General features: G+C 33.2%; 1 protein-coding gene across 1 annotated transcript in view; it reads right to left on the reverse strand.

Moving 5' to 3' along the window:
• Nucleotides 1–27,203, reverse strand: part of LOC132754480 (TP53-binding protein 1-like) — a 33,556-nt gene that overhangs the window by 4,856 nt on the left and 1,497 nt on the right. Inside the window, exons 4-31 of the mRNA XM_060745119.1 lie at nucleotides 26,872–26,968; nucleotides 25,593–25,806; nucleotides 23,748–23,843; nucleotides 23,175–23,279; nucleotides 22,737–22,902; nucleotides 21,955–22,260; nucleotides 21,413–21,457; nucleotides 20,900–21,050; nucleotides 20,506–20,624; nucleotides 19,204–19,306; nucleotides 18,593–18,716; nucleotides 14,940–16,634; nucleotides 14,434–14,527; nucleotides 13,853–14,100; nucleotides 13,188–13,346; nucleotides 11,441–11,780; nucleotides 8,396–8,650; nucleotides 7,278–7,421; nucleotides 6,761–6,845; nucleotides 6,458–6,546; nucleotides 5,443–5,521; nucleotides 4,842–5,030; nucleotides 3,457–3,587; nucleotides 2,619–2,807; nucleotides 2,004–2,081; nucleotides 1,240–1,404; nucleotides 794–885; nucleotides 61–189 (exon numbers count right to left, since the gene is read on the reverse strand). Of these exons, the coding sequence (XP_060601102.1) occupies nucleotides 61–189; nucleotides 794–885; nucleotides 1,240–1,404; nucleotides 2,004–2,081; nucleotides 2,619–2,807; nucleotides 3,457–3,587; nucleotides 4,842–5,030; nucleotides 5,443–5,521; nucleotides 6,458–6,546; nucleotides 6,761–6,845; nucleotides 7,278–7,421; nucleotides 8,396–8,650; nucleotides 11,441–11,780; nucleotides 13,188–13,346; nucleotides 13,853–14,100; nucleotides 14,434–14,527; nucleotides 14,940–16,634; nucleotides 18,593–18,716; nucleotides 19,204–19,306; nucleotides 20,506–20,624; nucleotides 20,900–21,050; nucleotides 21,413–21,457; nucleotides 21,955–22,260; nucleotides 22,737–22,902; nucleotides 23,175–23,279; nucleotides 23,748–23,843; nucleotides 25,593–25,806; nucleotides 26,872–26,968 (5,687 nt within the window). The remainder of the gene's footprint in view (nucleotides 1–60; nucleotides 190–793; nucleotides 886–1,239; nucleotides 1,405–2,003; nucleotides 2,082–2,618; nucleotides 2,808–3,456; nucleotides 3,588–4,841; nucleotides 5,031–5,442; nucleotides 5,522–6,457; nucleotides 6,547–6,760; nucleotides 6,846–7,277; nucleotides 7,422–8,395; nucleotides 8,651–11,440; nucleotides 11,781–13,187; nucleotides 13,347–13,852; nucleotides 14,101–14,433; nucleotides 14,528–14,939; nucleotides 16,635–18,592; nucleotides 18,717–19,203; nucleotides 19,307–20,505; nucleotides 20,625–20,899; nucleotides 21,051–21,412; nucleotides 21,458–21,954; nucleotides 22,261–22,736; nucleotides 22,903–23,174; nucleotides 23,280–23,747; nucleotides 23,844–25,592; nucleotides 25,807–26,871; nucleotides 26,969–27,203) is intronic.

Raw genomic sequence — 27,203 nt, forward strand, 5'->3', positions numbered from 1 at the left:
TCTTTCCAATTCTATAGTGCAATAGACTATATACAAAATCCCTTACATACACAAACTTACCTGAGAACACGAGTCTATGACCCACATATGAGACAGGCAAGGAACACCGCCAGCTAAACATTGCAAGTATTTAATCGTCCGCTGATATGTTGATGATAATAGTATTATTTTTCTTTTACCCTTGGAAACCTGAAAGTTAAGGTTAATAAAAATTTCAAGTATGCATTCAGTTTATATATTTTACAACATTGCTCTCATTTGCCAAACTTTTATCTGAAATTCATAATGAGGAGCTGTAACCATCTACTGAAAAGATATGATTTCTATAAGACTGATAATAATGTCATTGATCAAGCAGTTAAAGGATTATTGAAAATTTATCAATAAATTAGTTAAGTGACATTTGTTAGTACTTCCAAATGATGTTATAAATTCCCCCTTATACTACAGATCAGAAATTCAAGATTCGCTGGAAAATGTTAATTTTTTTTATTCCACAAGATTGGTGTTATGAATAGAGAAACAATTTTTTGTGACCTGTTTTTTTTTCTTCACTATTTTTTTTCTAATTTAATTCTTATGAATGTATTAAGGTTAGTCTCGCACTGTTAGTGCAGGTTTTATAATAACACCGCTTTTTTTCTGCAATACATCACCCTGATTTGGTAACTTTATGCATAACCATCAGATATATTGTTGTCAAATGCTATCATTTCTAGGTTTCTAGATTTGCTACAGCAACTGTTCATATATATATAAAATATTCAGATATAAAGTAAAAGAAAAAGATTACGAGATTTTCATCGAGACTTTCTAGAACAGTACCACCCCCAGCTTCTATCTGCTGCTTCAGATGTTCCTTGTCAAACGGGACACTTGCCTCCTCTATAATACATACAATCATCGTTAAATCTAGGAAATCATTTTCATTCTTTTTAAGTGTTATCCTAATATTTTCTCATCATTCACAGTAACATACAGTACAATACATTAATAAAATTGTCAAAATTACTTAGACATAATGCCTATACAAAATATATTTCTGATATAGTTTAATTAATGATGTCTGTCACTATTAAAGACTACCATTTCTTTTTCTTGTTTTCAATGCTTGTAAGTGGTTTCAATAATACAATATCTTTACACTTAATCACATAAATGTATGTACCTTTATAGAATATAGAGTAGAAAAATGTGTATATCTTTTATATTTTCATAGATCAGCAGTAATATACCAACCTTCAGCAGCACTTTCATCAGTTGAGGTATCTAGAGACGTGTTCTGTATCAATTTCTTCTCCTGCTCACTCTGTTCTTTGGTCTTTTCCACATTTGTCAGTAGAAAATGCATATTTTTGAAGATCTTCTTAGTAGGGACTGGTCCAAGATCTCGTCCAAATAAACCTAGAGATAGAAGGTTATGATAACATTGTATATGATCATGATACACTTTTGTCAAACATCTTCATGACATATTTTTTCTTAGACCCTTGAGATTTCAAAGACGTGTTGTAAATTGCTTATAATGTCTTTTTTTCTTGATTTTCTATTATGACCTGTTATTTGTGTTTTGACCAATACTAATTAAGGTTTATTTATATTAACATTCTCATTTGATATGTGAATTATGTTGAAACTTGCCAATTGTGTTTTATTATAATAATTCACCATGCCATTGTATATTACCCTTGATTGGTTTAATAATCAGTTCTATCCTAATACTAAGACTTTATGTTGCCCTGTGTTTGACATTGTAAAAGCTTACAATATGTAACATTTGGTCACTAATAATACTCTAAAATGTTTTTTTTCCCTATAGGCATTGCCCTTCTCAAGAATAATATTCCAAACTGCTTTTTTTAAAGCAATTCATCTGGAGTTTTAACAATTTTAGAACTGTACAAATAAGTAAAGAAACAGTCAATGATAAGTTGCTCACAATGTTCATGTATGTCATTACCATAATAACTTTGATAACTTTAAAGACAAGAAATTTTACATACCAACTCTTGTTTTCCTCAGTGATTTTCCAACAGTGACAGGAGATGATTGAATACCAGATATTGGACTGTCTGACAACACTGTAACATTGTAAACCATAACTTATAAATAAATAAAAGGTGCTTTTATGTTGAGATTTACCATTGATGAAATAAACATGGAAAAAGCATAAAATTAGATTTCTTTTCGGGTTGTGTTTTTGGTTGCACCAACACAGAATAGGTCATATGGCAACTTTCCAGCTTTAATGGTCGACAAAGATCTCGGGTTCCCCTTTGTGCACAAAAGGAGCCCTGAGTAGAACCATCACATTCTGAAAACTAATTTAATAGCTTCCTCATATTATAGAATCAAAAGTTCCTGTTGGGATTCAAACCAAAAGCAGTGAAAGCAGTGAGGGGCAAGTGGTGTTAAGTCAATGACCTTAACCACTCTATCACACACACCCCTTCCTAAAAGTAGAGCCCATACATTAATTCAAACACTAGAACCACTGACCACTCTTTCGGCTAATTTGATTGCTTCCTTAGAAAATGCCAAGGTTTTAACCAATGGAAATGAAAGACAAGGTGAAAAGAAAATCTAAAATAGAATATATAGGTAAATAAAAGCCTCACATTTCCTTCTTTTGGAGATTTTACTCTCCATCTTTCCTTTAGGTGTTGGTGTACTTGTTGCCTGGGGTTGCAGGGTGTCAAGTTTTCTTTTACGACCTCTGCCACTTTGACCTTGACCTTCCTCTTCAATCTTTACCTCTGTGGCAGAACCTTTCTTAGCAGATCTCCTTGGAGCATCTAGCAAGTTTTCTAAAGATAACAGTTTTCAGATATCACCAAATAATAATTTGTAAAACCTATTCTTTTACATATTGAATTTTATTTGAATGGGTTGAACAATCTAACATTAATTATCAGTAAGATAACGACATAAATCTATGAAAAAGACATACTAAGTAGGCTCAACAGACGAAAAATGCACTGGGAAAGTTTGAATTTGAAATGATTATGATAGATATAACCAAATTGCACAAATCCTACTATTTGCGCACTTACTATTTTAACTATTAAATTTATATTCTACTTCAAATCATTTAAATATGGATGGCTTTAACATTTTAGAAATGAATACAGCCACATATGGAATATGACTCTAGTCAATATTGTCATAATTCATCGAACAATGAAGATTCTGAAATGTTTGTTTGTTTGTTTGTTTCATTTTACGCCTTTTCCCAACAGTATTTCAGTCATATAGGCGGGTAGTTTCCTAACCATCGCTCCTGGAGAGTTACACCAGTACTAGACTACCTTCCTCCGTGCTAAACTACCAAAGCATCTCCCGGGGATCGAACCCACGCCAGAGAGGTAATTGGATTAGAAGTCATCGACTCTAACCCCTCGACCACGGAGGCAAAGATTCTGAAATACAGATATCAAGAAACAACTGGGAGTTTACCTAGACTAACATCCCCGACATTTGCTGGTAGACCAGTTGTTGGTTGATGTTGTAACAATACATCGTTACCATGATCTGATATAACACAAGCTGCCTGATCACCTGACAGAATTACCTCACCTAATGTATACCTACAAAATCATAATGTATGCTCATAGTTTTACTAGTCTAATGTATTAATTAAACTTTCATCTGAAGAAATGCTGACAAAATGAACAATGGTAACATTGACCTTAAATATGTTGAATTTTGTAACATTAAAATATTTTTCTATACGAAATGCATTATACATTAAGCTTATATACATGGAAAAGAACTAAACATAATGTAATATCAATGGAATGAAAGAAGTTGTTTGAAAAATTACAACAATGAAAAGATATTAAATGCTCTGTGAATAAAATTCATTTGGCAATACAGTCTAACTTGCCCATGCGACCACGTGTATTAAGCGACTTTTGTCTTAAAAAAAACCACTTCAAATTCCCCCCGATCATTTTCTCTCTATATCTTTAATGTATTAAGCGACTTTTGCTCAACGCGACCAGCGACCGCTAATTAGTCACCTGATTGAGATCAATCTTTTCATTAAACGACCACTTTTACCTGTCAAGTAATTGTGTTTTTAGAGAACGCCACCTCGTAATGTCACAAGTGTCAACAATCAAAACACAACAAATAAACGTGTGAAAAACTCTATTTCCCAAACCGTTTTAGCGTATGCAAATGAAGTTAAGTATACGCGTGACGTGTATTATCCAATAATATCGGATAAACAATGCAAAGCTCCGCCCCTACTGAGATGGTGTATACGCTTCGCTTGTTGACATTTAGACTGCATTGAATTGACCTTGAACTTGATCAGCAATTAAATTAATCGTAACAATTAGATGTAGTTTGTTTATTTCAAATGGAAAAATGCACAACAGAAAACATCTTCACTAATAGGGTTTTCGTGTTGGAGACAAGGAAAAACAACGGAGAAGTTAAAAAATTCTGGAAAAAATGTCAAACATGTACGTAATGGATCAAAACTGTTTTGTCAATAAATATCAGAAAGTTATTTTTTACATTTGCATCCATTTAGATTATCGGAGCGTACTAATTATTCAACATTTATATAAAAATGAAGTTGAAAAACATTCCCACCGCATAAGAAAGATGTCATTTATAAATTTTGACTTTTATATCATGCTGACTGTCTTAAGAGACCGTTTCATTAAGCGACCGTTTTGGGTGTTTCCCTTGCGCGGTCGCTTAATACACGTTTGACTGTACTTAAAATTAAATTCTTATCATTTTTACAAATAAATAACATATAAATATAAATACATAAATGTGTATAAGTAAGTTTATTATATAACTATTAAGGAAGGCATTTGTACCTGCTCGAAGTTCCCTCATCAGTTTCTACAATGTAGACATCACCTTCTATTTTGGTGAGAAGACCACTCACAAAGTCGCCATCATCTGTAGCTACCATCACACTCTGACCTAGTGGCAGTCTCTCTACCAGTAGAATATCTGCTGCTTTCACTGACAGCTTACTTCCATCATCAAAGTGTACAGAATATCTACAATATGTATGGCAGAATACTGCAACAACAAGGAACTCCCGCATTGTCATGTTTAATCAAATAAGAGAGTTTTTCACAGGCTAGCAAAATCTGATTTTGACTTTCTTGTCCGTTTTTTTTATCTAGCATTACCTCCCTTGTCAGTAAGATATTTATTTAGTAAATTTTTGAAAATTTCCACTTTATCGTACAGGCTGTGGGACAACCTGGGCAATACGAACAATTGATATTGCTATCCCTGCTTCACAAATGATTGAAACAAAAGGATTAATTAACATGCATGATTTTTTTTACATGCACATTTTTGGCAAAGTAACTTATTTTCACTGCAATAAGTCATAGTTGGTCTGTAACAAGACTAAAGTAGTACTAACATCTTGTGAAATGAATGTAAAAAGTTTTGTCTTACTTGGTATATCTATCAGCAGTTGACTTAAGTGTTCCTGGATAAAAGAAACCATCTTTCCATTTGCCCATTACTCTTGATCCTGGATAAAAACAAAACACCAATTATATCTTTCCCAAATTTATAAACATTTTACATTGTTAGATTTGTAGACCTTGTCAAGGTCATACATGTAGTTTATAGTAATTTAAAAGCTTTTTTTAGAGAAAAGAAAACATGTCAAGATGTCCTTATATCCATTATATCATATTTATAAAGAGTAGTATCAACTTGCAATAAGTGTGCAAGCAAATTTCTTACACCTCATCTCCTGATCTTATGATGATAAGGTTTGTTGCATATTTTTGAAAAAGTTGCCTTTACACTAACTTACACTACAAATTTTTTGAGTTAAAATGTGTATTTTCAGAAATACCTTGGACGTTTCAGAGCAAAAATCAGGAAAAAAAGAAAATATAATTTGTATAGAATACAGTAAAGACTGTCTTAGTGACCCCCTGTATATAGCGATGTTCTGTCTTTAGTGACCATAGTTAGGTGTGCCAAACAGTATTTACTATATAAATGGTCTGTATGTAGCGACTCCCTGTCTAGTCCGTACAACGACCATAACAAAATTAAATGTCTCTAACATCTCATTAGTAAAATTGAAATTAAACTTTTTTTTACAAACAGATTTATCAATATAAATTACATTTTTAATCAATTTGTAACTTTTAAATACTAATGTAATGGTGTAGTTTATAATCTTAACCAATTATACATGCAATTTTAATACTGTCCTGTTTTTTATAAATGATATTTGGTATGTATAATATCAATAAAAAATATAATTAAACCCTATGTATGGTACTATCCTGCTTTTCAACAAAATATTGGTATGATATGTTCATATATCCGAATTATGTAGAGACTGTCCACAGTGACTCCCTGTCTATAATGACCTTTTTTCTTTTCTCCCATCGTAGGTCACTGTAATCAGTTTTTACTGTACATAGAAATATACAAATATATTTACCAATTTTCCCATCACTGGTTACTATAGCAACTGATTCTTCAGGTGTACTTGATGAACTTACAAGTTGTTCCTGATCTGGAATCTCTGAGCTAAAATTGTAAATATACCGGTAAATTATAATAAAACTTAATGATATTTTAATTCAGATGTCTGGTATTTTCCAAGCAATCACGTACTCAAAACCTTTTAAAATACTAATTTAAAAGAAAAATTGGGATAATTAGAAATGTAGTGCCACAGGCTGAAAATTTATCCAAAAATCATTCAAAAATATTTTATTTAAAAAGACTTGATTGTACTTACCTAACATGATCACTGGAGTTACTTTGTTTGGTAGAATTATCTGTACTAGAATCTTCGTCTATTTTCTTTTGTGATCTAATGTTATCTGTAAACAAACAATAAAATAGTGATTTATTTTTGCTATTTCTTGTCTGAATTAATATGGTAAATCTATTTTGAAGTACAGTGACTTTATTTCATGAAGTGCATAAATCAATAATCCTTAAAGACTAAAAACAAAATATGAAAACTAGAATGTATCCATAAGAAAGGGATCCTTCCACATTCCACAGTTTACAGATGTATAGCCTGACAGTAAGACAGGAAGACCAATAGACAAAGGCAAATCTCTATCCCCTCCCACACCCCCACTCCCTTATCCCCCATTTTACAAATCTATTACCTCCCTACCCCATGATAGTTAGACAGGAGGTCCAACAGACAATGGCAAAGCTATACCCCCCTCCCACACCTTCCCCCCCCTTAAGTAGTGGGGGGCATAAATAACACCAACATAACAGATAGATATATAACATACGGAGGTTGGATGTTGATTTCTTATTATCATCAGAACTTGTAGAGAACAGGGAATCAGAAGCTTTAGGACTTTCTACACTGCTAGTTCTACTGTGTAAATAACTACTTGTCTTGTTGATAGTTGAACCCAATGGTGTCTGTACATCTGAAAATAAAACAAAGTCTGTGTTTAAAAATCAATTTTTTTTCTGCAAGAAGATACAATGTTTTAGCAAGAACATGTCATGTTTTGAATTTGTTTATTTCAGGGATTTAACCCTCATTTTGCTAGCAGCGATTGAATCTACTTGAGCAGACCAAGATCATCCGGCATTTCCGTGCTGTCTGACCATAACCTGCACTGTTCTCTATTCAGACAATAAATATTTTCACAAAAGATGACAAATGATTTTGTCCAGACTGAAAGAGAGACAAGTCCATTTAAGACAATTTAGCATGGAAAGGATTAAATGCCAAACGTCTGGTCACATAGCATGAAAGTATAGATTGGCCTGACTTCATAGAGCCACAGGCCACCAATAATTGTTGCTATCTGTTATAGCAATAGAAATCAGGACCATATATTCTTCACAGACATATAAAAGCAGGTATTTGTAAAGAACTTTGATTACAAATCCAATCATTCCCCTATTGAGTTAAGTGGGTTGGAAAAAAATGTATAAATCAGAATTATTCTTTACATTTTTTGTTAAAACTGCTTATAATATGATTTAAAATAAAAATCTTAAAAAGGAAACAAAAGTACATATGAAACTAATTTGAGCTGCGTCACGACAAAACCAACATAGTGGGTTTGCGACCAGCATGGATCCAGACCAGCCTGCGCATCCGCGCAGTCTTATCAGGATCCATGCTGTTCGCTATCAGTTTCTCTACTTGTAATAGAGTTGGTAAGCGAACAGCATGGATCCTGATCAGACTGCGCGGATGCACAGGCTGGTCTGGATCCATGCTGGTCGCAAACGCACTATGTTGGTTTTGTCGTGACACAGCTCATTTATGCTCCCACTACTAAGGGGGATTTGTATTTTCCCTTTATTTTGCTGCAGTTTGTCTGTAGACTGACTAACAGTAGAATATACGGACATCAGTGTCCTATGAACAAATTTCTAGTTATACCTGAAACTTCCTGGTCAGAATGAACTACAGGTGTTTCTGGTTTAGGCTGGTTCACTGGTTCATGACTGGTTCCCGATGTTTGTTGTCTTGTATTTTGTATGTCAGGTGTATGATGCTGGGTACCAGCCAGGTTAGACTGGTTCTCCGTGGTAAGACTGTACTGTCGTCTAATTTTACCAGCAGAACTTGGCTTGTCGGAACTTTTATCTGCTGAGACAGATCTAGGATACCTTGGTCTAGGAACAGATGATGGAGCTGTAAAAAATATGATAAAATTCTAATGACATGTAATCATTAACACATGATCTACTTCAATTTAAGATTTTATTAATATAAAACAAGAGGGCCATGATGGCCCTGAGGTCGCTCACCTGTATATAGGCCAGTTTAAACCCAAGGGCTTTTATTTGAACAAACTTGGTAGACACCCATAAGAAGATGTTTCATGCTAAACATCTAAGCTCTAGCTCATTGGGTTTTTTAAAAGAATTTTTTTTTTAAAGTTTTTACTATACACATATAGTTAAAAACAATGACACCCCTGGGGCGGGGCCAGTTTTGACCCCAGGGCTTTTATTTGAACAAAATTTGTAGACACTTACTAGAAGATGTTTCAAGCTTAATATCTAAACTCTAGCTATTTGGGTTTTTTCAAAGAAGATTTTAAGTTTTTGCTATACTCATATCAGGAAAATCAATGACACCCAGGGCGGGGCCAATTTTGACCCCAGGGCTTTAATTTGAACAAACTTTGTAGACACACACTAGAAGATGTTTCATGCTTATTATCTAAACCCTCGCTATTTGGGTTTTTTCACAAATGATTTTTTAAGTTTTTGATATACACATATAAGGAAAATCAATAACCCCTGGGGCAGGCCAATTTTGACCCCAGGGCTTTTATTTGAACAAACTTGGTAGACACCCATTAGAACATGTTTCATGCTAAATATCTTAGCTCTAGCTCCATGAGTTCTTTAAAATAAGATTTTTTAAATTTTTACTATATGCATATAGGGAAAATCAATGAACCCCAGGGGCGGGGCAAATTTTGACCCCAGGGCTTTTATTTGAACAAACTTGGTAGACACTCATTAGAAGATGTTTCATGCTAAATATTTTTAGCTCTAGCTCTTTGGGTTCTTTAAAAGAAGATATTTTAAGTTTTTACTATATGCATATAGGGAAAATCAATGACACCCTGGGGCGGGGCCAATTTTGACCCCAGGGCTTTTATTTGAACAATCTTGGTAGACACTCACTAGAAGATGTTTCATGCCAAATATCTAAGCTCTAGCTCTTTGAGTTCTTTAAAAGAAGATTTTTTAAGTTTTTACTATATGCATATAGGGAAAATCAATGACCCCCTGGGGCGGGGCCAATTTTGACCCCAGGGCTTTTATTTGAACAAACTTGGTAGACACTCATTAGAAGATGTTTCATGCTAAATATCTTAGCTCTAGCTCTTTGGGTTCTTTAAAAGAAGATTTTTTAAGTTTTTACTACAGTAGAACTTCTATGAGTCGAACTTCGATTAGTCGATTTTCTCGATGTGTCGAAGAAAAATGAAAGTCCCGATTTTTTCCCCTATATATTCCTTATAAAAACCTATTTATGAGTCGAGATTTTATGTGTCGAATTTTTCGATGTGTCGAAGTTTTTTCGTGGTCCGTATAAAGTAAATCTAGTGCAATTTACCACAAATAAGTCGAAGTCTTTCGATTATTTTGACACCTTCGATCTCGAGACATTTTTCACACCTTATCTGGCTGCGAAGACGATTTCCAATCAACTTGTGTGACAGGTGTCAACTACACATCCGTGTGTTCAAACAGCCTTTGTTTGCGATAAAATGTGTGATAAAATGCTTTAATCGTTACTATTTTAATTGCCGTAGTGGTATTTGAAAGTAAACAGTAAGAACTACTTTCATTTGAAAATATCCATGACTCGGTGTTGCGTGAGAATAACACGCGAAATATTTACTATAAGCCGGTTTAGTTATCGCCCTTTCTAACTGTTCCGCCTTTTGTAACTATATTGTATACGTCAACGGGTAGTCAAAATAACAAGCCGTGAAAAACGTTATCTAACATGCTATATTTATCATAGTTAAATGTAAAATATCTGATTAATGATTGAAAAACATGAAAAAGGTTTCGTTATAGATCTTATGATTAGCACTAGTCACGGGTCGAAATTTTGTCATGGAATTGAGAGCGATTCATGAGTCGAAGTCCCGATATGCGAAGTTTTTACCCAAGTCCCTTCAACTTCGACTTACCGAAGTTCTACTGTATATGCATATAGGGAAAATCAATGACCCCCTGGGGCGGGGCCAATTTTGACCCCAGGGCTTTTATTTGAACAATCTTAGTAGACACTCACTAGAAGATGTTTCAAGCCAAATATCTAAGCTCTAGCTCTTTGGGTTTTTAAAAAGAAGATATTTAAAGTTTTTTCTTTCGGTTGCCATGGCAACCAGAGTTCTGCATGGAATTAAATTCTTTGAACAATTTTTAAAGGTGACCACCAAAGGAACATTCCTGTGAAGTTTGGATGAAAATGGCTTAGTGGTTTATGAGGAGATGTCATTTAAAGTAAAAGTTTACGGACGGACGACAGACGGACGGACGGACAACGGCCGGACTAAAAGCGATCACAAAAGCTCATCCTGTCACTTTGTGACAGGTGAGCTAAAAACATGAAATAGAAATTCCCACTAAATGTTTGGATTTTGGCAACCATCGGGCAAGATTGTTGAACATCAGAACATTAATACAAATATGTTTCAAACTTTGACCGCAAATTCCTCTCACATTGTGACATTTAGAACTGCATGAAAAATGACCTTACATACCTAGCGTCAATTAAAATTTCTCTTGCGCCATTACATATTTAGAGTTTTTTTACAATGAGGAAGAATTTATAAAATTTGTGAGCATAACTTTATGTAAAGAATGAAATAGCTCCTCAATTAATATTAATTATCCATCATTTAAAACATTATAGTAATAAGCATTCCTAACATTATAGTTATCTTACCTGCCATTACTTCAGAAGTGTGAGACTTTTCAGAAACAGCTTCTAATGACTCAGATGATTTAGCTTCCAGGTGAATATGATCAGGATGTGATTGATCCAGACTAGTCTGTGTCTCTAGGTGCTTGCCAACACCAGGAAGTCTATTCTCAAGACTGGAGGACAATGATCCAACCTTTGACCCCAAACTACCGCTAGATACACTTGACCTTGAGAGAGAGGAGCTGACATCAGCAAGGTCACCAGAGGTCATTGAGGTCACACTTCTTGAAGGTGACGGTATATATACATACTGAATTTTTTTGTGAGTGTTCTCTTCAACAATGACAGGATCAAGACGTTTCTGTAAAGATTAAATACTACATAAGAAAAATTTGATACCATTTTTAGATGAAATTTTTAGCTTATTCATAAAGTCTAGTTTCATCCCAAACAATGTAATTTTGGTTTTATGAAATCAAACAGTAATATTATCATTACTAAATCATATAAGAGTGAAAGACTGAATACAGTCGTCTCTCGTTATCTCAAAGTCATCGGGACCGTCCTTAAAATATCGAGATAACGAAATGTCGAGATAAACATATTAGGGTTTGAATAAGGCTGAAACTGTTTTTTACAAAAGACATATCCATACCTTATGTCAAATATACTATGATATCCCCATGTCTTGTTTTCATAAGCCTATTCAATATTTAACAAATTAACATTAGCGGATGTTTACCAGCAAAATACGGGTTTCTGTGATAAAAACACATAGTGAGGTTTACTCAGTAATACACCAATATAGTGAAAACATTGTTTTCAGGGTGGTTGATCCGGATATTCTCCCGGGTTAGTTATCGGGTCTTTCTCGAGATTGTTCAACCGCTGATTGATTTGGTGGTGTTGTGAAACAATATTGCAACAATAGCGTTTCTATACTTTTATTATTTCATTTACATTTAAGGTCATAATAATTAATACAGTGTTCGAATATTTATAAAGAACGTAAAGTTCACTCATTTTGGACATAAATCAATCAACACGCTAATTAGATTAATTTTTATAATAACAGCTCAATTTGTTACAAACATAATCATCATTATGACACGCGCTATTGAGCAATTGTCGTCTGGTTTGTATTTTTCACACGTCTGAAGGGAACAGACAAATAAAACTATTAGTCGAGATAAACAAAGGATAATAATAGGAAAATAACTGTTAGGGCAGAAATTTTACATGGAGATACTGAAAATATCGAAATAAAAATATCGAGATAAACAAATATTTCCAATATAGATAAAAAAGGAAGAAAATGGGGACTTTTAAAAATCTATCGAGATAATGAAATATCGAGAAAAACGATGTCGAGATAACAATAGCTGACTGTATTCATTGTTAATTAACACTGTAGTCAATTCTTACACTCCCATTTTCCCCATATGATGCACACAATTTTTATATCTAAACAGCTTTTCTAAGTTTTGAACTGATACATTCCAGTGATGTATAAAATATACACTAGAGATATAATCTAGGGATAGTGTTATATATATATTCTCATAGTCAAAAATTTATTTCAAACAAGTCTGGAGGAACAGAATAAAATGAACCTGTGACAAGTTTGTATGAAATAAACTTGAATTGCTCTTGAAAAATATATTTATTTCATGATAATATCACATTGAAAACAAGCTATGTCATAGGATAAAAGAGAATTTTCTTACATGAAATCTTCTTTCTAATGATGGTATAAAAACATACTAACCACATCTTGTGTATTTTCTAGAACTTGCCCCTGTGCACCTATAACTTTCCTAGTTGTAGTTATCTCCCTGTAAACACGTTCCACTTTCTCTATCACTACAGTGACTTTCTGATAATTATCCTCCTCACTATGTGTTAGAGGTAATGTATCTGGTAATGCCTGAAATTCATGTGTCTCATTATCACAAATGTTTATATTTCAGCACACAGGATGGAAAATATATTACAGTTTAATAGTTTAATTAATTCAGCAATGTACTGACATACACAATTAACATTATTGGAGACAAGAAAAAATATATCACATATGAGCTTGATAAGAATACTAAAAAAACAGTTACATGTACAGCAAAATATGTTATAAAACTGAGATTTTATTTGTCAAAAATAAAGTATACATGATTAGGTTACTTTGGCATTTCACTTGAAACAGGATATTAGTTTATCTATCAGCTTAAAGTGCATGCTTACACCCAAGTATAAAAAATAAAGTTTATAAAAGTTTCATTATTAATAACTCATAGTCAATCACTGAAATTCAAATAAATGTTTAAATTCTTTATCAGACTTATCTAATATAGTTACAATATTAGATTTTTGGTTGAACATCTACATAAGGCTGTTTGTACAAATGGTGCAATTTTCTAAAACGTTTTTCAATATTACCTGATCTATTGACATTCGTTTCCCTGACATTCTAGTAGTGGTTCCCTCAGAAACACTCTGTCTACTAGAGCTACTACTACTTGGTGATACTATTGTATCTCTCTTTGGACTTGATTGGCTAATGGAGGATGGAATTGATTGTAATGAACCAATCGTAGTCACTGTTGTATCACTGCCTTGGCTGGATATTCTATGACTGGTTTCAAATGTTACATGATGTTTGTTCTCTGAGCTGGTCTCAGTATCATCTGATAAAAGAAAGAGATAAAATATAACAAACCAGTCTGAAATATGAAGGTATATGTATTGAACAAGTCTAAAATTAGATGATATGGAATTCTTACCAAGTTTAATATACAATAGAAAAGGTAGAACGTAAACCATCAAGAGGGTTCAGCAACCTGCTGTTTAAAAGTTTAGAGACATTTCAGGCATAAAAAATGTTGTCACTCTGTAACAGTAGATTTCCTGACCAAGGTTGATTGCTGAACTAAAACTTTTTACATTACCGTACCACAGATAATGATTTTTTTTTAATTTCTCATCGTATATTTACAATGATGTAACATTCATGAGCTTACCTATTTCATGGCGTTGTTTCTTTAAGCCAGACTTTTTATGTTGAGTTCTAGTTCTTTTCCTGGTTGACAGAGGCGTTTTCCCTGGAGTAGTTGCCTGTATAATAACCTTAAATAAATTATCACTTCAAAAATATATCACTAACTTTTCTCTAGTATGTTACAATTAAATTCAATTTTGCTTCAGTCAGCCTCCTGTAAGAAAATTGCAAGAGATAAGTTAAAAAGAATTTTAAAAATTTAATGTTTTTGGCCCTTTAATTGTGTTTAAAGTCGAAAAACTGTCTTCCATTTTAGAAGTTACATAACTAAGTATGACTTTCTTTGCCAAACATTTTACACACATGTGAATTTTTGTGTGTGTTTTCATATTTAATTAAAACTTACCTCTGAAACATTATTTTTGACAAAATTCAAATTTCCCTGTGTTTGAAGAAGGAAACGTAATATTAAATTATTTCTGTAAACATTAAATGTTAAATAATAAAATCTTAAAAATCATGACCTACTTTTTCTGGAGATGGCTGTGACTCGGTACCATGAAATCCATAAATATCATCTTTATTATTATTACTAGGTGAGAATTTCTGTGTTGATGCCACAAATGTGTCAGATATAGTCTGTTGACTGACCCTGGAAGACACAAGTGGAGGGCTACTACCTGACAATAAGGTCGGACTGAGACTGGAGGTCCTACGTCGTGAGATATTCCGTTTCTCGGCAGATAATCGTCTTTTCACTTTTCTCTTGTTTCTCAAAGATCTTGCATAATATGGTTTTTTAGACTGCCTGGTTTCTCTCAATACTTGTGTATCATCTCTTTGAAGGGTAGCAACACTAGTAGAAGGGTTTTGATCAATCTTTCTTGTATTTTTTCTTGTTTCAGAAGTCTCATGTGAATCACTTTGTTCATTTACAGCACCTTTGATAATCAGGGTATCTTTTGGTTTTAAACTAAGCACATTTTGATTACCTAGTTTCGACATATCGTTATCTTCATTGTGCATAAAATCTTTATTTTCAGTTCCCACAGGAATATCGATGCACAGTAAATTGGATTTTTCAGAGATCTTTTTTGGTGAATCCACCCTTTCTAATGTAAGGAAAGGCGGAGAATTTTTAGTACTACCATTCTTACGCGTGTCTGGAGTTAGATGTAACATCTCTGAAGCAGATTTTTCCCTTATATCACTACACTGTTCATCTGATTTTTTTTCTTCTTTATTCAAATTCAGTTTTAAAGAACTTTTTTTTGTGAGGTCTGATCTATTATTTCTCTTTTCTGACTTTGCTAAAGCTAATTCAGTCTCCAATATTACATCACTATCTTGTGATATCACAATAGGTTCACTATGATATGAGACATTATCTACTTCTTTATGTGGCTTAAATGATTTACTTAAGTCTTGTGTGACACCTGTTTCACTGTGGTTTGAATTATCTCTCTGGCTATTCATGTCACTAATTTTATCTGACTTTGTATCACTCTCAACTGTTAATTGAGACTGGGGTTTTCTTGCAGTCATCCAGGGATCAAAGGCACTACTATTTGGTGTCCTGCTCCCTTGTTTACCTCTAATTAAGTCCTCAGGTAAAGATTGTGAGCTTAGTCTCCTGGGAACCAGACTGACTTTACCAGTTTCCTCACTTGCTATAGGGTTAGGTTTCTGCGAGCTGGGTAACAGTTTATCATCTTTCTTAGGCTTATGCTTTTGTTTCTTCAGGATATCCGAATATGTCCGTATAATAGTTTGTATTTCAGATGGACTTTTGGGACTTCTTTGGTCGGCACTTTCTCTTCTGGACAGTGAAGTTGGAGTTTTTATCTTATCCAACCTGTCTTTCCGTTGAGGTGTTTTCATCACATTATCTCCTTTATCAGACCCATCACCATGAAAGTCAGAGAGATCTGTGCACGTGCTGTTTGACCTACTTCTAGAGTGAAGGCCTGATTGTAAATAATCAGCAACTTTTTGTACTACATTTATATCCACATTTTCAAAAGTTTCCACCTTGCTATCAGCAGTCTGTGTAGAACTTTCTGTTAGTCTCCTCATTCTAGATGAACCTTGATTATTACCAGACACTACAGAACCGGTGTCATGGGTCTTACTTTGTTTTTGTTCATTATTACCATTCACATCTGTCTGTAAGTCAATATTTGCTTGATAAGACTGGGTATCTTCATTACCATCATCATGTCCCTGAAATATCATATACTGGATAAGTTCTAATGATAAAATTAAACATTAAAATGAATAAACATTGCCCATCACAGTCTAAAGACATAAATGCAGACAATGGACCTTTCCAGTTTTTTGTAGCGGAACATTTAGCCACACCTTTTCCATTCATTGCTAGGTCAACTGCTCACAAACAGTATCACAAACATAACTATGTGTTCTTTTGTGCAAACCAGGTCAACCAGTGACTATGTATTATCTCAGTGTAGCGATTGAATAACAAGTTAGGCAATTAACATAAAACTGTAAACACTGAGCTGTCCATTAGACAGCATCCTAGACTATTCTCATTGCTTTACATAGATCTGTAAGTTAACAAGAGTTATGGGACCTGTGCCCATCATGTAAAATTATCAAAGAGAACAAGTATGTGAAGTTTACACCCATTCCATTCAGTAGTCTTGGAGATACCAACTTGCACGCAAAAACTTAACCAAAGTGTGAGTACAATAGCTCTCTTTATTCTTAAAATAGTTGAGCTAAAAAACAAAAACTGTATGTTGTAACAAGAATTCTATAACCAGATTACTTAACCCATAACCCTGCTGGAAACCAAGAATGATTGCCCTTTGCCACCAGAAGTATAGATCTGGGTTAGCCTGCACATCTGTTATGTCTGACTAGGCACTATATTGCATTAGCTCAATTATTGTATTTTTATATTAAAATCAATAAAAATTTGAATAGGCTGTTTCAATTCTAAACAAGGCAACTGCATTCCATTGTCATTTTCACGAGATTCAAAACTGATACAAAACATTTTAGTAATAAACAAGAGCTGTCACAGGAGACAGCGAAGCTCGACTAATAAAATACTGGACGCAGTAAGGAGGACAAAACTATGAAAGAAAAATCAATTATGTATAATTATGTATTAAGTTATAGTAAAAAAATAACATTTGTTAACATTAATTCCAAGATCAAGGGAATAATTCTAGAAATAGTCATGCTAGAGTTATGGACCTTGTCACACAACATTTGTGTAATGATAAGAAATATATATTTGAAGTTTGAGTAGATACATTAAAAAGTAAAGAAGTTTTTATATTTCTTAAAGAAAATCCTAAGTTCAAAGAGAGATAAATCTGTAAATATTGCTTCAAGAGTTATGAACATTGTCACATAAACTGTATTTGATGATTAGGAATAAGTATTTGAAGTTTGAGGTAGATACCTTTAAAAATATTAAAGTTATAATAAAAAAATAACATTTTTTTAGTAAAAAAATCTAAGTTTATGGGGAGATAATTCTTGCAATATTGGTGCTAGAGTTATGAACCTTGTCACATAAGATGTGGATGATGATAACGTAAATATATTTGAAGTATGAAGTTGATCCCTTTAGAAATAAATAAGTAACAGTAAAAAAAATATTTTTCAAGTTCAAAGGGAGATAAATCTAAAAATATTGGTGCTAGAGTTATGAACCTTGTCACATAAGATGGGGATGATAATAAGGTACATATATTTGAAGTATGAGGTTGATCCCTTAAGAAATAAAGAAGTAACAGTAAAAAATAGTATTTTTTAAGGAAAATTCTAAGTTAAAGGGGAGATAAATCTGAAAATATTGGTGCTAGAGTTATGAACCTTGTCACATAAGATGTGGTTGATGATAAGGAACATATATTTGAAGTTTGAAGTTGATACATACCTTAAGAAATGACAAAGTTATAGTGAAAAATATTTTACTGCACCAAAACTTTAATCTAAAATCTGGACGCGGACGCCGGGGCGAGTAGGACAGCTCTCCATATACTTCGTATAGTCGAGCTAAAAACTTTGACAAAAGGTGTGGTTTTGTATTGCTTTAGTGAATATATATTTTTTGATGATAAATGAAGCTAAAAATGTGCATCTCAGAAAAATTCTGAATTGAAACTTACACTTTCTATATATGTCTCAAAAAAATAAATTACCATATACATGTCAAGTTTTGTTGCCACCAGAGGTTCATCTTTTTCCATTCCTGTACAACTATCAGTTGTTTTAGTCAGCTTCACTGTATCTCCTGTTGTAGGATGGTCACAAAACTCCTCGTCACTGTAAACATTACGATAAAACATGAAGAGTTTACTTATTTTTGTTTTGTAGGTCTTACACCGCAGCAACGCAAACCAACTCAGAAGAGGTCATATGGCAACTTTCAAGCTTTACTGGTGGAGGAAGACCTAAGGTGGCCCTTCTGTGCAAAGAGAATTTAATCACAAAAGACTACCCTTTGAGATTTAATAAAAGAGCTGCAAAAACCTAATTGGTTATTTAAATGATTAAGGACAAGAATGTATAAGTATTAAAGTAAACGAAAAATTATTTGAGCTAAGCTTCTGCTCTAATGCTATCTCTTTTGCCCAGACTAATAACAACTGTTTCACTTGAATCAGTAGTTTAGAATGAACAGCATAAGATAGGACATGTAGTTTCTTCAACCAAAATGGTGAAGAACATAACAAGCTGTGTACATAAATCCAAGACAGATTAAACCGACTAATTTCAGGTAAACACAAGTAAAAGATTTCATAAAACTTACCTATCTTCAAGGATATATCTTGAATGGCCTTTTGGTTTACCAGTCCTCCTGGGAAACACATCTTCACTTTCATCAAGTATATTTAACTCCTCTATCTGGGGCTCTAAAACAAAACAAATTCTTTAGTATACATGTATATCACATTTTTATATATTATGTTTATAAAATTTTTGTCATTAATTATTTCTTAATGTTAGTATTTTTTTGTTTTCAAAAATTATATGATGACTTTAAATGTTTTATTGTTATATTTTAACATACTTCACATTATTCCCCTATTTAACAGACAGGGCAGCCAAGTTCATTATTACATGATACATGTACAGCCTAAATAAGAAATGCTTACACATCCATGATGTCAGATTTGATGTCAATGAACTAGCTGATATCAGGAAAATCACTTCTCCTCTCAATGTATTTAAACATATTTTTATCAAGTCTCTTTGTTTTAAGTATGTTAACAACTTAACATGAAAAGATATTAACTTTCCATGTGTTGTAGTATATGTAGGTTCAAATACAATTGTAATTGATCGCTCAAGTCTACCAGCACTCATGATTTTATTTCTGTTTAATATTTGAACTCAACCTCTGTATTATTCTACAACAACACATCCAAACTTTGTATCTATTTCCTAAAATAAATTCCTAAGTCATTCCATTGAAATGGTTACCAGCTTAACATAATAACCAAACAACCAGAAAACAGTAGGCAAGCTCTGGTTGAAAATGCCAGCTACAACTCGTATTGAAACATCATTATGACTAAACAATTTCAAATTTGATAGCAAATATTTAATTAATGAGAGCGCCTGAATATGTTTAATTGTACATATCTGCTTTCAAAACTGTTCAACTTGTGCAGACTATTTCAATATAAAGTGTGTGATTATGAAAAATAAATTTAGGTTTTAGTCAACAATGATGATATTTTCTCACAAAACCTTCTCTAACAAGAGCCTCATATCTATCAATAGCGGAACAGTTAACTATTTGCCCTTATGACTGTGGTTTCAGATTCTAAACTAGATAACAAATTTCATATGTAAAGAAGCAGTCTTAATGAGTAAAAGATGGCATGGTGGCTGTCTCTCAACCCAGGGATTGTAGGTTTGAGCTCTGCATGGGTCACAAGCATCTTTCCTCATATGACACAAAACTAGTTGGCACAAAGATAACAGATCCTGAAGTGGTGAAAATAAGTTGTAAGCTTTCATAGCTCACCTGAAATAATCATGATGAAATTAAGCTATACAGTTAGTTTAGAACAAACGTACAACAAACTTATGTAAGGTAACTTACTTTGTAATTTGAAGACAGGTTCCGTTTGCTCAGACTGTGACTGTATCATACCAATAGACAGTTTGTCTGGTTCTCCAGTTGACATAGCTACCAAGTCTTCACTGTTTACAAGTTTTTCCCTGCAAAAAAGTTTACCTTTACTTTAAACAATGTACTTCAAAATCTTTTCAAAACACACATACATATTTACATGTATATACAATTATTTACTTTTCTTGAATCAAGAGATAATTCACAAAGTATCCATGAAGAAAACACATACATGTATTTGAAGCTTCTAAATGTTTATGTATAAAGATAGTACAAAGTATAATACTAGTATTAAAGTAAAGGAGCAACAAAATTATTCTGATTAATTTAACATTCATGATTGAGCATAATAAAGTATATGTACGTTTTCTGTGCTGCTTGTGGTTGAGTATTTGAAGCTATGACTTGTGACACTGGTTTCTCTGTTTCTATGGCAAGAGAAGGTTTATCTGTAACCATGGCAACCTCTGGTTCTTTAGATGACATCACAACAGGTACATCAAGGTGAAACTCATCTGTTAGAAATTAAAGTGAAAAACATCAAGTTTAATATCCCCGATCATGTCTAGAATCAGCTGTTAAATATACTGAATAAACATCACATATGTTAAGACTAAAGCAATTACTGTAGTAAAAACAGCATCATTTTTCATCAAAACATATAACGGCAATGATATAAAATCTTTTATATTTTTAAGTTCTCATGAGTTCCCATCAGTGGTTGCAGAAAAATTTGCTTGGACTAGCGACTTAATGTTTCCTTTTGAGGAGCATATAGAGTATAACCCAAATTTATTCCTTTCTGTTACAAATGAAGTGAAAAATGACATATACAATGTATAAATATGAAATTTTGTTTCAAAATATAGAAGCAGACCTGAAAATCTGTTGCTTGACTTCACACTCATTTCTTGTTTCCTTTCTGAAATATAAACATCTTAAACATTCACTTAATTACATACAGCTAATACTTCAATCAAATTTTGAGGGTTTTTTCTTCTTTGGACAATTCTTCCTAGCATTTAAACAAATTCATCAGTATTTTAGTCACACCAGAACCATGTAAAGTAATGCCATTCAATACGCATGTTACTGTTTATAGCTATTATGTTTGAAGAGAATGGATTGCTTGCTAAACTCAACAAGAGGTGTCAGTAGGAGAACAAACTCATCTAGTCTCAGTTTTAACTTAGTTCACGGGCCTGGATGATGTAGGAATCCTCAAAAGAGAAGATTATATTTAAAATCCATACAAAGTAATAATTTTCTAAGCTTACAAAGGTCTATAACTAAGTCCAAAACCATGCTAGTTATTTGTGTTCAACTGTAATCCTTAATTATGATCCCAGATAGATGTGTGAAGTTTCAGATGATTATCTTCTAATTAAAACAGTCGATATATAATACAGTATTTTTTACCTGTATCACTTTCATTCTTCCACTCTATCAATGGATTATCATTTAGATGTTCAATATGTTTATCTCTTGCGGATTTCTTCTTCTTTTGTGACCCTGACCCACTTCCTGAACTTTGATGACGAGACCTTGAACTCTGTGACCCTTCTCTTTGACCTTTGTCTTGTGATCTGGATTCCTGTGATCCCTGTTTCTTGTGTTCTACCATTTGTGACCTTGATCCAGATACCTTATTTTTCTGGGACTGACTGTTTTCCATTGTACATTCTGATTGTGTCAGACGTAACATCAAATTATCAGACCCTTCAACTGAAAAACATTTTGACAAAAAGTCTCTATGAATACTGATCACTGATGTACAACAAAATTCTAGAAACAGATAGGTTTTTCTTTCAGTTGTTATTTATTGAGACCTATATCATACAAACCTAGGAAACTTAGACAGTGGTGAACTTATTAACATCCCTAGGACAAGTGACAGATATAAAATCTTTTTATTACAAAATATTATAAAGCCACAAATAACTTGCCATATTTTAAAATGACATCACCTACTGACTTTACATTCTTAAAGGCATCCATGTATAGGATATATCATTTTTAATTAGAAAGTCATAGATCTTCATAGTTAAGGAAGGGTACATTTAAGACTCATCAAATGAATTAAAATATAACATCTTGCTGAATGGAAGGTAGCAGTGTTTAGACAATCATTATTAGTAAGGCTCCTTTTAAATATTTTTTATTACATTTTAGACTAAATTTATATCAATACACAAACAGACCTTCTTTCTGTGAATTTATAGAAGCAGACCCACTGGGTATAATAATGACTTCTCGTTCACTGTTAGAATTCTCCGGAGCTTGTAACTTCTGGGAGGAGATAAGTGGACGTAAACCCCCTCTTTCTTGCTGGACTGATCGCACCCTGAGAACTTTTCTACTGCTTCCCTGAAATATAGAACACTTTAATAAAATAACTATCTGTTGATAACCAAAAATCTTCTATTTAAAATACATAAACCATTTAATGTTGATGAAGAACACAGATGTAAAACTGCCTACCATTCCTTTCAATGACATTCTAAATAAAATTTGTGGAAAAAACAACAACATTACCTATATTTTAATAAGAAAAGGTTTAGAATCTTAACTAAGAAAATCTAAAGTACAATTTGTGTAATAGAAGACACATTATTTCATACATCTTACAATGACATTACCTTGTCTGGCACGTTTAGTGTGCCTTGGGAGAAATTTATCTGAACAGATTCTGATGACAAATTATCTTTTTGTCTTTCATCCTCCTCTAAACTTTTAACTTTACCCTGAAATATACATGTACACAAAAATCCATTATGAGAAGTACACCCAACTGTAATGACATGTTCACCCAAATCAGTTATGGCATGTAAACTTTAATCCATAATGAAACATACACCCAAATCCTTCAAAAGAATGTCATGGTTATGCATGTAGTGCTCTTTCAGTTAAAAATAAATAAACATGACTCTTTAATACTCTTAAATCAAATTTAATTCATGCCGCTCAAAAACAAACAAAACATGATCTAGATCATATAGCCTAAGAATAGATTTCCATATGCAGTTATTAAAGGTTGTACTTCTAGTAACTCAAGTACGTGTTCACTACTAGGTAACATATATGTTAACATTGTTTACTGAATGCTTCTAAACCTCCATTAACAATATTGCCTAAATTACAGAAACCTGACATCCAAGCACTACAGATTTATTTTTGTATGGTCCTTGTATGACACATTAGTTTTACAAAACTTTAATCAGTCTTGCGCTGGAAATATGTATCATTACCTGTGAACTTTGATATTCTTTCTGGCTACTTTCCTTTGCTGCTTCAAGAAAACTGTCAACCTGTAATAAACCAAATGAAACATACACAAAATACGAGGGGTGTCCCAGAATTACGTGGACTTTTGTTGTAACTCAAAAACTACTGAAAATAAAAACAAACAAAATTAACATGAACAAAACGCAACTTTATTGCATAACTACAAAAAAATTCAAAGTTGTCCGGCAACTGGATCAGTGTCTGTGAGCAGGGTAATGAGACAAGGGGTAGCGGGTGCGGGGCAGTCCATTCAGACGTTACAACGTCATTCCGGTGGCGTCGCTAGTTGTTAATAAACGTGTGTCAGTTTTTCTCAACATAGTCGCCGCCTAACTCAATACACCTATGGTGTCGATATATCTACTGGTCGTACACCGCCCTGTATAATAATAATAAAGCATATTATTAACTTTTGTTACGATAATAGTGTTAAAGACGACGGTGATAATGCTGACGCGGTATTATTATTATTATTATTATTTATCATTATTATTTTTATTATTATTAATATAATTAATATTATTATTATTCTTATTTTTATTATTATTATTATTATTGTGGAGTTTATTTTGTACGCAAAGACAATGTGCGTTAACAAGGGAAATAACCTATCATGCGCACTGCTTACTATAGCAGTTTGAGTTCACTTTCTTAAAAGCTGAAGCGGATAAATTGCGTTTAAAATAATAAATTGTGATTAGCTTAATTTTTAAAAATCATTTTTTTAAACACAAAATTTTTGCTTACCCTTGAATAGTACTCAGCATTGACCTTGGTGTAACGCCTGTCCCGATCTATGACGTCCTTAACTTCCTTAATTGACGTCGCAGTCAACGTTGACTTTCTCCCACGACCCTTGTCGTCTTCAATGTCCTCTCGGCCGTCTCGAAAGCGCTTATGCCACTTGAAAACGAGTGATCGACAAACAGGGGTCTCACTTTTGTAGTCTCCAACATTTCCTGCGTCTGTGTTGGTGTCTTCCCAAGATTAACACAAAACTTGATGATAGTCCGATGTTTCGCGTAATCCGTGGACGTCATTTTTTGTTAAATATCCAAGAGCAACGGTTGTCAGTTGTCCGCTGGTAAACAATAACGGAAACAGCTATGACGTCAAAATTTCAAACGAACGTTCATATGACGTCACTGCATATGCTTACGACGTCGCGCCATTTTTTACGTATAAATACGCAAGATATACGAAAGTAAAACCAACTTATTAATACAAAATATTGGACTGCCCCGCCCTGCGCATACTGCGTTACTATAGCGACGTAAAATATAGATAAGCAATGTTAGAAATTTAAAAATAATGGACATATTCATTAAGGATATGTTAAAGGTATTGTGTACAAATTTGCTAAAAAATGTATTAAAAAATAAAAAAGTTATAGCAAAAGTCCACGTAATTCTGGGACACCCCTCGTATATATTCATTTATTATTTTCAAAAGCCATGTCTCTTTTTACAGAAATTCTGTATAACATGTATATTTTTTTTTATTAATTAAAAATTGGAAAAAAAAAAATCTAGTTAAAGATTTTCAATGAAAATACCTTTTCCTACAATTTGAAAAGCACTTTGCAAAATTATAATCCTTATTATTAGAAATGACCATGTTTTGAACCATATTTGGTAGATATTTTACATAGAGGCTTGTTTGTTACAATATTGTTTGATACTTCCAGACACAGGAAAGCTGGGACATTTCCCCCCCCCCCCCCCTTTCCATTTTCTTGACCTTCCTTGTACTCATTATTATAATGTACTTACCTGAGGTTGACTTGCCAAGGTTTCTGCAGCATTTATATCAAAAACAGTCTGGTTCCCTTCATCTGAACTTTCCTTATGTTGGCTCCCAGCTTCCTCCTTATCTTGGTCCCCTGTTTCCAGGAGAAAGCTCTGATTCCCAGTTTCTTGTGTAGGTGAATTTGGTATTATGATAGGAGTGGAACCATACACACCTGGGGATGGAGGAATCTCGTTTCTGCAAACATGAAAAAGTTAACAAAATGGTAAAAATTTAATTCATCTAAAACGGGTTTTAAACAATTAAAACATCTTAGAGTGGTTTGGGAGCAACCCCCTTTTTCTAACCCCAAATTTTAGCAAAACATTTAAAGATTGAAATGAAAATTTTACTAAATAAAAACATAAGACTTTTTTTATTTTTAGGGAAAAGTGACCTTGACCCCTGGGGGGCCAAAAAAAAATACCAAAAACCGGGGTTTTCCCCAAAAAGGATTTATATACAAAGATGAAATTTCAATAAGGGATTCCAAACTTTAGTTTTTTTAAACCCGAAAAAAAATGAAAAGGGGAACCAAAAACCGGGGAGACTTGGGCTGGGAAAGACAAGTGATCCCATATATACCCCCAAAATTTGTTTTAGGGAATAAAAGAAAAACTTGATTTTTTCATAAAATCCCTTTTAACTAATTTAAATTTTTTTGTTTTGGGGTTTCACTGTTAAAGGTCATATAGTGGCCCCAGCTTTATTGGTAGAAATGTCCAAACAAGGGCTTCATACATGATTTCAAACATGTGAGGGCAGCCAAGTAGAGCTTCCAGTATTCCCTTGATAGTTTCCTAACATGAAATAAACCAAAGTCCCTCAACGATATTCCACACACAACAGTGTGGTGCATGTGATCTGAAGTTAAAATAACAACTTTAGCCAGTAACCAAAATTTGTCCTGGATTGTTGATATGTTTAGATTTTCAAACATTTTCAGTTTATGGACTTTTTATTTGAATTCTATATGGAATTTACCACTGATCGACTGTTTATGTGGTTTCTTTCTCTTTCTTTAACTTAGATAATGGATGGAATGAAGCTCATAAACCATTTTGGTGTTTGCCAAACTGCTCTAAAAGTTATTTCATTTATTTGTAAATTTTTATTAAAAAAAATGTCTGCTTAGTTTCCATCTTAGCACAATCGTATCCGATGAACAAATTTTTACAGTTCCATTCAAAAGATGAATCAATATATTTTTTAATATTGTTTTACACTGATGTACAACATTTCATAACTAAAGAATTTACTTACAAAGTTTCTTCAACAGTTTCAGGTACCAACATGGGTTTCTGAGAGAACTGAAGACTGCCCAAGTGTTCTGAAGGCGTAGATGGACTGTCCTGCTCAGCTAAATAAAATAAAACCACAAATGTAATAAACATGAAAGACTTGTGTTCAACTATGGAATGCAGTTGACAGTAAAATCTGTTTTCAACGCAGAAAATAATCCTCATTCACTATTTAGTATGTTACACTAAATTAAAATTATAAAGAATGTTTTGCTTTAATTTTCAATAAACTTTCAACTTTCAGGCCAATCCACTTGACAAAATCCATTTTTTAGAATACAAGTTTAACATGTC

This window comes from Ruditapes philippinarum, unplaced genomic scaffold, assembly GCF_026571515.1.
Source record: "Ruditapes philippinarum isolate M1 unplaced genomic scaffold, ASM2657151v2 ctg134_1_1_1_1, whole genome shotgun sequence".
Classification (NCBI taxonomy): Eukaryota; Metazoa; Mollusca; class Bivalvia; order Venerida; family Veneridae; genus Ruditapes; species Ruditapes philippinarum.